Here is a 12236-nt window from a genome sequence, read left to right as displayed (position 1 = left end):
ATCGAGCAATGCTAAGCCTGTCGAAAAAATGTAGCCTCATTGTGTAGCCTCAATGACTGGGGAGACCTTCATGTTGATATGTTTTTCAGAGACATGTTTTAGGTAGCCGTAACAGACATTACTGACACCACATCCAGTTAGTCAAGTCTGTTTCAGCTAACCAGAGCAGGAGAAGCCCCGCAGGTGTGAGCTTGTCCTCGATCACTTGCCTGCTGCTGAATCTGTAAACTGGGTCAGTCCAAACCAAGCTTTATTAAGACATTTATATTGAAAAAGAGACGAGGTCCTGTTCAGTCTACATTGTATTCAGTCTACCAGGATGAAGTTGGCTGTAGGATAACACTGTATGTAACATACACCCATAAGCAAAGTGTGGGCAAATACTAATTAAAGAAACACTAACCCAATCGGCCCTCTTCAAAAAAAGTCATGATCCATACAAAGAACCAATCAACCCACTCTTTATAAAAAAGCAAGAAAGGTTAAATCCTCAGTAAACAAGTCAAATCATGTCACACTTTCAAATCTCATTTCTTGAGAATTGCCTTCAACGAGGTTATGTTTTTGTCTTTATTGTTTCTTTCTTTTGAATTCTATGTAACGTGTGCTATGTGAATACAATGTTTTATGAGTTTTGTAGGTGTGTCTGTCTTGACAATGACATGAGGAATGCCAGTGGAAACTGTGAGGCTGTTTTATAATTTCATGTGCAATTATCCTATTTCAGATATTCCACTCATATCAACCATAAGTCTCTATTTTAACTGTAGTTTTGATGGACTGACACTAGTATCATATTTCATCTGATGTGTCACAACGCCAGGGCTATTCAACCTCACACCTCTAAAGCCAATATGGTGTTCGATTAATGCCTATGTAATCACAGATCTACAATTATAGCTTAGTGGTGTAGCTGTGGAACTATGTAGAAAGAGAGGTTGGTTTCAACTCTGTCCAGAGCAATGGTCTCCCTTCAAACCTGCGTTTCTTCTTTAAGCCAGAGGGTGTCTCCAGACCTTTTCCCGTCTCCTCACTGAGTCTGCAGATAGTCCTGAGTGAACCACTCATAACTGGAGAAACGCTTAGGACATGTGTCAACGCACCCCAGGGCATCCTCAACGGGTCTTGAGATCCGATCAATCACAACACAATTGAAGATGTTCTGGGATGCATGTGGCCAAATCCTGTTGGATGTGTGAACATATCATATCCTAATATCTGGGACCTCCTGTACTATGAGTAAAGCTGCAAAACAATTTGTCATAATGAAACTTGACAGAAGTTTTCTTTTAGCTAATTCCTCCCCACCTGACAACCACAGAAGCTTGATGTTCCAATTAGTAGAAAAAGCTTTCTTTTTAAAGGTTTGAAGCTTCAACCCCTGTTGCATTGAGATAACCTTGGTTGTCAGACTATAGGTGGAGAGCCACAAAAGACATTATTCAACTGTTATTTTTTATCTATCCTCCACGCGACCAGTCAGCTCAACTCTATTTGAAAAAAATGAAATCGGTAGAATACCACTATTAAATAAAAAGAGTGAAAGATTAGTTGTTGTAAGTCTTTTGTAACAAGTGTCTTTTTATAATCAATAACCCAAGTTCTTCTTACTTCATCCAACACATTTAAAAAGGAATCAATGAGCCTAATGAACATCAGTAACATTATTTCACAGAGAAGGATGTTTATTATTATTAGTAGCCAAAGGTATGTTTCCAACCTTGCCTTTTCCTGCTCTTTCTCCTTTCGTGCAACAAAACATGTCTAATCAATGATGTCCAATACCCATATGCAACCTATAATAATAATAATAGTAATCACAATCATAATCATAATCATAACCATAACCATAATAATATTTGTTTTGTGTCTATAAGACTAAAAGTGTAGTCTTGATATATTCTTTGAATTCACATAGAAATTCTGTAAAACTGTCATTCTGCATTTATGGGTGTGACCAGAAAGTATCATTCAGTTTGTAATGATGACATTTTTTAGTTCTCAATTTTAAAACGTGAAATAACTTTGAAAAAATAAAATTTGTCAGAATATATAAATATCCTTCAACACAGTCAATACACACGGTCACTGATCAGGTGACGTATCCACCCTAGCACAACACGACCCCGCCCCCTTCTCCACGCGTTGCATCCTGGGAAGCCCAGTTTATTATCTAAGGGTGAAGATGGAAGGCGTGCGGCCGCCTCCTCTCCGGAGCCTGGATGATTTCCTCCTAAGCTCGGCCAGGTTCGCGCTGCCAGATGTTCGCGACCTGGACCGCTGGAACAACCGGATCATCAACAACCTGCTCTACTACCAGAGCAACTACTTCCTGTCTGCGCTGGGCCTGCTGCTGCTCGTGGGGTGAGTTGTGTTATTCTGACGTGTCCCTCTCCTCCCACACCTCCCCCTGTCTCCCCCTCTCGTCTCTCAGAGCCAACACACTGGAAGTACACACTAAACCTCACTTAGAGTTTGAGACTGCTGTGTCAGACCAGAATGACTTTTCATCTTTTATTTCGATCTGTTGGAAACAGAGGGAGGCTGCAGATCCTGCATTTCACTTCAGGGAACTCCTGCGGTCATCACTGCTATAATGTACAGTGTTGATAACTTCCCTGTGTTCACACACTTCAGTGTAAACATGAAACAGTGAGACATTTTTCAATCACGATTATAGTGACACAAATGGTCACAGGTATCAGAGCTGTAGTCTGTATTTATATAGCTGAAAGTACTTCACAGTACAGTATTACCATTCAGCCATTCACACACATATTCATACAGTGCATAACATCAACCCTAGACATCTGTGAGTCAGGACAAAATATCAGTGTGATTAACGCACTGGCGAATAACGGATGCTAGCATTTTCTAGCTATAGTTGAAGTCAAAATAACAAACTGCTATGCATCTTATGTGGAGTAAACTTGCATTTATGTAAATAATAGTTTAATTGATCCATTAATTGTATTCTTCCTCTCAGCCTCCGAAAGGCACTTTTATTGATGTGTGTTGTGATATAACTCTGAGGCAAAGATGTTTCCATCACTTCCCATATGTGTCTTTGCTCTCAGGTATTTCCAACCCTTCCAGTTGTTTGTTGGGGCAGTGGTGGTCTCCTTGTTGTTCCTTGGCTTTGTCTGGGCTGCTGAGAACCAAGCTCCCATTCGCCGTTTCCGTAGAAACCACCCGTTGATGTGTGTGTTGGCTGTCCTGGTGGCCAGTTATCTCTTAATATTGGTGCTGGGAGGAGTGGCTGTCTTCCTGTTTGGCATAGCCTTCCCTATACTGAGTAAGACAACAGGAACAAACAAACACACTGACATATGTTGCAAATAGAAGGCATTGTTCACTCCTTAAAAAATGTTTTGTAATTTGAGTTCAGCGTGTTGTGACCACTCAGAATCAACTATTTATAGTTTAAAAAGATTGAGCTCATTAATTTAAACTGTTCAGAGTGCTGAACTTCATCCCTCTGTCTGTATCACTACTTCACAGTGGTGCTGGTCCATGCGTCGATGAGACTGCGGAGCCTCAAGAACAAGCTGGAGAATAAACTGGAAAGCATCGGTTTGAAGAGGACACCTATGGGACTCCTGTTAGAGGCCCTGGGACAGGAACAGGAAGCTGGATCCTGAAGAGGAGAAGGAAGAGAAGGTGTGTGCGGGTGTGGAAGAGGACAGGTTGGGTGCACTCTAAGGGGAATGAAAAACGAAATTGAGGTTAAGAGGTGGGTGGGAAATTGGCAGAGGAGAGGAAGAACAAAGGCGGAGAGAATTACTAGAAGAGAAAGCATTAGAAAAGAGTTAATGGAACAAAAGGGGTTGTTTATGTAATGATCAAATTATTATTCAGCAGTGAATGATGAGACCTACTCTGTGGTCCAATAAGAAACCACAGGAATCATCATTAACACGTTTAAAGTATCCCTGACGGTTTTCTGCCAAAACTTGCACTTTCATTGACTGTTCATTGTATTATTCCATTTAATTTGGGACTGTTTTTGCTCTACATACATGAAGTGTGCAGCACTGTAGTTGCAGTGTGGAGTGTGTTCTGCTCTCTGTTCAGCATAGTCATATTGAGGCCTGATATCACAGATTAGCTTTCAGCATAGTTTATTTTATTTTATTCATTAAAATCACTACTCAGAGTTTTTATCTTGTGAAAATGTAGCTTTAATCTTGAAATGTTACTTTTTCTTATGAAATTATAACGATCCTAAAAATGTCACAAATTGATTCTCGTAACACTTTGACTCATTTAAAAATATAGGGACGTTATTCTATAAAGTCTCCGCTATACTTCCACATCCTGCTTACCTGACTATCCACAGGGTCTAAGTACAAACTTTGTATGCAACCAAAGTATTGTAATGATAACAGGCCTTTTCACTCTTTTAATAATAGCAGTCTCATGAGGAAGAACTGTGGTATGCAATTAAATACTATAACTTCAGTGTTTTTAACTAAAACCTCTGAACACACTGCAAGAAGCATTCGATATAAGAGAAGTGAACTCACCACAGTGCTTTAAAAATTAATAGTCTAGAAAAATCCAGGAGAATCTAGTTGTAAAGCTTGAAGTCTTAAACATGCTTAATTTCAAGGAAATCTGAGCATTCGTGTGAAGAGAATCAGCTCCCTGAGTTGGGGAAGTAGGAAATAATGAAGGAAACCAATCATTTAAGTTCCCACATTTCTAAACTTGTATCTATTTCAGAGAAAAGGTTTCACCCAAAGAGCTTCCCGAATTCTTCACTGCTGGTCAGTGGGATCTGCACAGTCTCCCTGTGCTGGGAGAAGCTCTCCTGTAATATAACTAACAACAAAACACTTCGAACGTCCATGTTATTCCATAATCATTTCAATTATTGTTATCTCAGCCAATAAGTAGTTCGCAATTTTCCTCTGTCACTTTTTGTTTTTAGACCCACTTGCTGCAGCTGTTGGTGGATTTGTTGAATTGAATAGATACAAATTCAGCACAGATATTCAGTGCTTATCCCTAGTGGATGGATCCTATTGACTGATGATCACCTTACTTTTAATTTCAACCTCCAATATGTCACAATTGTAAATTATCCAGTGATGACTGTGGCAGCTGGCCATAGAAAATGTATCATTGTGAACCAAGTGACCTTCGTTAGCATGCATGTGCCCCACTGTTACCGCAATAGATTAAATCATTTCTGTGGAAAAAACTGATTGGCATCTACTTCAGCACAAAACAATTAGGATTGATTCACAATGTAATCAGTTAGCGTACAAAACCACTACAGCTTCCTCCAATATAAACCAGTGCTCTATCTAAGTTAGTTTAATTACAGACATGTCTAAACCAATGACTCTATATAAAGATGGATGATGCATCTTCACTTCTTCCTGTTGTGCAAAAATGCAGCCTTGTCCCATGTGCTAACATGGAAAAAGTTGGATTTATGACCTTTGCTGCGTCCAGCCACAGGGGGGTAATCAATATGGGCTGGCTTCACTTTTTGGGTGTTGTCATGTCTTCCATCTTTATATAAAGTTGAAAGTTTAACTAGTAAAGACCACCCGCCTTACCACCTATTGTGTTGTGCCAAACTTGTTAGACTTACAGTGATAGTCCGAGAATAATGGGAAAGAGTTATCTGTAAAGTACAACAGAAATAGGTTCAATGCTATTAGGCCATTTTTATGGTATATATGAACTTCATGACATAATCGCATTATTGCTGGTATGTTGTTGTCTTTGTATTATTATTATTACAAGTTAATATTTATTTAAATTAAAGTTATCTCACCTCGAAGTTCCACTTGAAATATAAATTAAATTTGGAATTGCAAACCAGCCATCATTAACTGTAATCCACAAAAAAAGTATATCATATAACATTATGACAGGTCTACCATTTAATGCAGAAAAGGGTCATTGCATTTAAACACTCCATAAACACTAATATTCGACTACTTCATTGTTTGCAGGTTGTCCAGTATTGCACATAATTGGTTTTCTGCTTTGTAGATGTGATGAAGGACTGTTTTTGTTTGAAGAAAGATAAATAAAAAGCACTCCTGTGTTGTTTTTATGAACAAAGAAGGATTTAAAAAACGTGTGTTTTTTATGCTCATGTCAATGACAGAGTATTTAAGCCATGGAAGTTCTGCTTGCTTTTATAACCTATAGCTTTTATAACCTTTACCCTTAAAGGTTCCATGTGTAGGATTTAGTAACATATAGTGGTGGAGTTGCATGTTGCAGTTGAATACCCCTCAATTTACTCTCCCCTTCAAAATGTGAAGGAGTGTGTGTAAGCCATCAGTTGTCAAAAAAACTAAAAAGGTGTTTAGTTTGTCAAAGTTGGGTTACTGTAAAAAACATGGCGGCCCGCGTAGAGAGGACCCGCTCCTTATGTAAATATATGATATTTAAACATAAGCAGCCCATTCTAGGGTAAAGAAAACAACAATTTGTACAATTAGATGATTACACACTAGTGAAAACATCACTTTGATTATTTTATATTCAATTTCTGACAATAGATCCCATCACCTAAATCTTACACACTGGACCTTTTTAAATATAATTTAACAAGATGCTCTACGTTTCTCATCTTCTGATATTCCCCCTCTGAAATGAGATGCAGCCTAAAGTTATTACTTTAATCTTGTGATATTATGACTTTATTCTCATAAAATTCCATTTTGTCACGTAACGTTCTCACTTTATTCTTGTGAAAGTGTTGTAATATTACAACCTTATTCTTGTCTATATGTCAGCAGTGTTATAGTAAATATTAATTTTGTGCTACAGAAACTCCTTTGATCCATGAAGTGGAAAGTAAGCGCTATTTTGTATTGAATATATGCTGCCTGTTGTGGATTCATCCTGTATCATTCCCTCTGACTCCTCTGGACCACTGTTTTTGAAATTGGCCATAGGAGGGTTTCCTCCACTAAGGCATTTTCCTCTGGTCAAAGACTGTTAGTTGATGGAAAGCTGTATATTAATATTATAGAATATTATTATTATTTTGCTTTGTTATCCTCTTTACTCTGAACAAAAGAAAGACTCTGTAAGTGGCTAAATTGCATTTTGTATGTGCCATTGCATTGATATTTGCCTTGTATAATTATGTTTTCAGAAAACGCTAGGGCATGTTCGCACAGTTGGTCCTGAACTTATTATACACATGAACAATGCAGAAGATTATATTATTTACATTCTGCCTAGTTTTTACAACTTACTGGCAGTGAATAGAAAGAAGCGTGGTGTAGTTTACTCTGTAACTCATAAGCATTAACTGAAATACAAGAATGTAAACTCTGAGTAAAGTTTTCTGCATGACTGTCATTTATCTAATATCACAGTTCAAAATTCTTAATGTCAAGTGTTGCCTTCTGTTCAGCGAAATGTTTGAAGTTTATTCACCAAGACCGTGTCTTTGACCTTTTGTCAAAAGCTGCAATTAAATGTGTTTAAAAAAAAAATTCTAAAGAAAAGGAATGTGTCTATTGCCTGATTTTCACTGAACATACACACACAGCCAACTAGACAATTCTTACAATGATCTAATATATCAAGTGAAGACTAACAGGAGAGATCCCCTTTGCCAATCATAGCTGCAATGGAAACTAAAGATTGTTCTCCAACCTGTACTCATAATGCCCATCTTTAATAAATCCACTCTCAGTTATATAGAGATAACTTTACAATATGTTCCCAATTCCAGCTCCATATATATATATATATATATTCGTGTTCCAAAAAGACTAAGATTGAACATTCAATTAAACCAAGGTGATATGTACAATCTGTGGGAAGACGTTATCGCTTCACAGTAGTAATACCCGCCTAAAGTACCACCGCAACGAGAAGCATGTGTTGGTCGGCGAGGGGCGTTCAGGTTGAATGCGCCAAACCAGCTTCACTCGCAGCACACATTGTGCAAAAGAAGCAGTCAACTTTACTGTCAGAGAATGTGAACAAGTTAGTTTGCCTCACCAACTGGCTAAAGAACGACTAGCTAAGAGGGCCTTTAGAGGCATTAGATTGAGTCATGGTTGTTTGACAAAATATAAAAAATGTCAACCATCCTATAAACAGAATGGCTAAGAAGCTCAAATAATTTCAGTTTGTTTTAAAAAGAAAAGAAAAGTTTTATTCAACCGTACAATGGCTAAGAAGCCTGAATTCTGTTTAGGATGAAGATTATAATAATGTTCCATATGGAATAGCAAAGAGAACTGCTAAAGAACTGCTGAGTTGCAGCATCATTGTTTTGTTTATTTAAGAATATAAAAATAAAACATGTTAAATGTATATATCCGTCTTTTGTCATGAATCTTTTTGTTTTCACAAAAATATACCGAGAAAATCGGTAATGTGATTAATCATGATTAATCCATAGAAACGTGATTTATTTGATTAAAAATTTTAATCATTTCACAGCCCTAATATATATATACAGTGGATATAAAAAGTCTACACACCCCTGTAAAATGCAAGGTTTTTGTGATGTAAACAAATGAGACAAAGATAAATCCTGTCTGAACTTTTTCCACCTTTAATGTGACCTTTAACGTAGAACAATTCAATTAACTGAAATCTTTTAGGCAGAAAAATAAAAATAAAAAAATAAAATAACGTGGTTGCATAAGTGTGCACACCCTCTTATAACTGGGGATGTGGCTGTATTCAAAATTAACCAATCACATTCAAACTCATGTTAAATAGAAGTCTGTACACACCTACCATCATTTACAGTGACTCTGATTAATCAATAATAAAGTTCAGCTGTTCTAGTAGGATTTTCCTGACTTTCTCTTAGTTACATCTTACAGCAAGAGCCATAGTCCGCAGAGAGCTTCCAAAGCATTAGATGGATCACATTGTTGAAAGGTATCGGTCAGGAGAAGGGTACAAAATAATTTCCAAGGCATTAGATATAACATGGAACACAGTGAAGACAGCCGCATCAAGTGGAGAAAATATGGCACAACAGTGAAAATACCAAGAACTGGACATTCCTCCAAAATGGATGAAAAGACAAGAAGTAAACTGGTCAGGGAGGCTTCCCAGAGGCCGACAGCAACTCTAAAGGAGCTGCAGGAAATTCTGGCAAGGTCTGGCTGTGTACTACATGTGACAACAATCTTCCGTATCCTTGGTATGTTTGGGCTCTGGGGTAGGTTGGCAAGACAGAAGCCTTTTCTTACCAAGAAAAACATCCAAGCCCGGCTAAATTTTGGCAAAAACATACATGAAGTCCCCAAAAAGTATATGGGAAAATGTGTTATGGTCTGATGAAAACAAGGTTTAACTTTTTGGCCATAATTCCAAAAGGTATTTCTGCCGCAAAAACAACACTGCACATCACCCAAAGAACACCATATCCACAGTGAAGCATGGTGGTGGCAGCTTCATGCTTTGGGGCTGTTTTACTTCAGCTGGAACAGGGGCCTTAGTCAAGGTGAAGGGAATAATGAACAGTTAAAAAATACCTGTCACTTTTGGCACAAATCCTTCAGGCTTCTGTTAGAAAGCTGAAGATGAAGAGGAATTTAACCTAACAGCATGACAACAACCCAAAGCATACATCCAAATCAACAAAAGCATTGCTTCACCAGAAGAAGATTCATGTTTTGGAATGGCCCAGCCAAACCCCAGACCTGAATCAAATTGAACATGTATGGGGTGATCTGAAGAGGCTTACATCAGATCAACTTCAAATTGAGATGAGTGTCATCAGAACAAGATGGAGATACAAACTAACTCATCGATAGATTTTTCGTCAGACGGTGTAACAGTGGCTTTGCGTTAAAGTTTAATTACACGCCATCAAAACACAATGTTCTGTATCTCGGAAATACATGGATCATGAATCCTTTGATGCTGAGCTGTAAACTAAACAACTCTACTCTTGCAGTGACACTGTCAGTGGTCATCTTTGTAATCTCTCTCTATTTCTCTCTCTCAGAATTGGGACGTTTCCGCTCTGCGGTGAAGGTTCATACTTCGCCAAAGAAGACAACGTTGTCATAACTGCACTATGCATTGTCCTATCAGCACCAAACGTCTGTCTCATGATCAAAGTCCAAGCCTGAACAGCTCTATATGTCAATATTTCCTCAAGGTCATAGCACCACCTACTGATAAGTGTGAAAATGAAGCTGTCCAATTGACAAAATTCCTCGCTACATCAGAGCCCCTACTTGAACAGATCTATTAGTCTGTATGTAATAATACTGATGGCGCCACCTACTGGCAATAGGATTTAATTTGTTTTACAAATATCAAACTATTTACATGCAATGTTCATAGTGTGATGTGCAATTGATAGCGTTGACTGTTATTAGCAATTAGCAGGTAAGGATCGACATCACGTGACCGACGCAGGAAGTGAAGCGTTTGTCCTTGCCGCAGTGAATAAAAACCCATGCAATGCTTGAAAATGCATGTGCTCCGCCTGTTCAGTTCTGCTATGCAGTCCTAGAAATTGTAGTTGTTATTATTTATTTTTTTCAGCCAAATGAATTGGCTTTTTGAGGGTTTTAATTATAATTCTATTTGGCATTGAAACTTTATACTAACTTGCTTCTACTATTAAATATTTATTTTTCAAATATAAAAAAACATGGTACAATATTTACCTCTGCTCGCTTTGTGCTTGAACCATAGACTGTATATATAGATGGACGGAGGTTCCGTGACGTCCACCGTTACAATGAAGTGAAAAGTGACAATGTGGCTTGTTCTATTTGGATTTATTATAAGCTTCTATGTTTTCTAGAGTGGTGACATCACGCAAGGGACTGGAGACATCATCGAGTTCCATCATCACACATTTTCCGCTTGATTCAGCCAAGTACTTCAGCAACTCAGCATTTACAGCGCACTTTCAGCAGGAAATGCATTTTGTAGTTAAGTAAACAACTCTACAGTGGTGTAATTTTAGATGCTAAATGGACTGTATTTATATAAACTGATTTGATTCACACTTGTACTTTATTCTTACTTCATCATTGAGGAGAAGGAGAAGTTTGTAATTCATTCTGGATTTAGTTCTGTTTAATTTATTTTTATTCTTTCAATCTTCATACAGTAGCCTAGATGGAACATTAGATGGTTAGCATGGAAATACCTTAAGAACAACCATAAGTGTTATTGGGATCGCTGGGTAATTATCTTTTCACAGAGCCAGTTGCTCTGTGACTCAAATGTTGAGGTGCATAAGAGGACCCAAATTGAGACTAGTGAAACTTTGCAGTGATATTCAATTGTAAAATAATTGATTATACTTATTTGTTCATAAAAATATGAGAGACCACCTCATTGTTTTGATACATTGTAAAATAATAGATTTTCTAAAATGAAATTATTCATAGTTTTTTATTTGACAGTTCTCATATAATCCTGTTAGCTGTCTAAGGTTCAATACAGTGGCAGTGATGGGAATTTGATTTCCAGTTCGATCTTTGTACAGAATAATTGATACTGTTGTGTTGTGCAAACATCTAAACAGACGTATTTTAACAAGAAAGTCTAAAGTGCTACAACTTCAGTTTGTGTCACATACATCACATTTACAGTTCTATACAGAAATTTGCATTTTAAAGATTTTATTTATTATTATAAATTTTATAATTGCAATATATGGATATAGGTATATATGTATATGTTTATATGGAGGGTTTGTTATGGTGATCAAAAACACATAAAAACTACAGTAAACTGGTCAATGTTCTAAATCATTGATTTTACAGTTTTAGAGGATTCTCCCTACCCTGTCTAGTGCCCCTGAGCAAGGCACCTTACTCCCCCAACATCTGCTCCCCGGGCGCTGTACATGGTTGCTCGCTGCTCTGTGTGTCCTGCACCAGATGGGTTAAAAGCAGAGATTAAATTTCCCTACAATTGCATGAGTGTGCCTGTGCATGTCTGTGCATGTGTTTGGTATAAATAAATGTATCTTAATCTTAATCTTAATCTTAATAATATGCAAATATACCTTTTTTCATGACCATGTTTTTGCTGGAATATAAAGAAAATAAATACCATTGTTTCAAGTTTTTCGTTATATAACGCATCATATAATGCATCATATAACGCATCATCGTGTGTGTGTTCACGCGCACCCGTACACACGGGCACAAACGCACACACACATATACACACACACGCTTACTTACTCAGTGGGTTTTCCCGGGGAGGAGTTATATACGTCATGACGGGGTGGCGCTTTAAAG

The 12236-nt window shown here is 37.6% G+C and overlaps 1 protein-coding gene across 1 annotated transcript; it reads left to right on the top strand.

Annotated features, from left to right (window-relative positions):
* Positions 1-2157: 2157 nt before the first annotated feature.
* On the top strand, positions 2158-6087 carry praf2 (PRA1 domain family, member 2). The gene is made up of 3 exons (XM_062408253.1): positions 2158-2364; positions 3078-3295; positions 3502-6087. The coding sequence occupies exons 1-3, from the start codon at positions 2186-2188 to the stop codon at positions 3639-3641; spliced, it is 537 nt and encodes a 178-aa protein (XP_062264237.1). The 5' UTR covers positions 2158-2185; the 3' UTR covers positions 3642-6087.
* Positions 6088-12236: the final 6149 nt, after the last annotated feature.

Source organism: Platichthys flesus, chromosome 16 (assembly GCF_949316205.1).
Source record: "Platichthys flesus chromosome 16, fPlaFle2.1, whole genome shotgun sequence".
Classification (NCBI taxonomy): Eukaryota; Metazoa; Chordata; class Actinopteri; order Pleuronectiformes; family Pleuronectidae; genus Platichthys; species Platichthys flesus.
The sequence above is the reverse complement of the archived record's forward strand: the minus strand, read 5'-3'. Positions and strand labels throughout refer to the sequence as shown.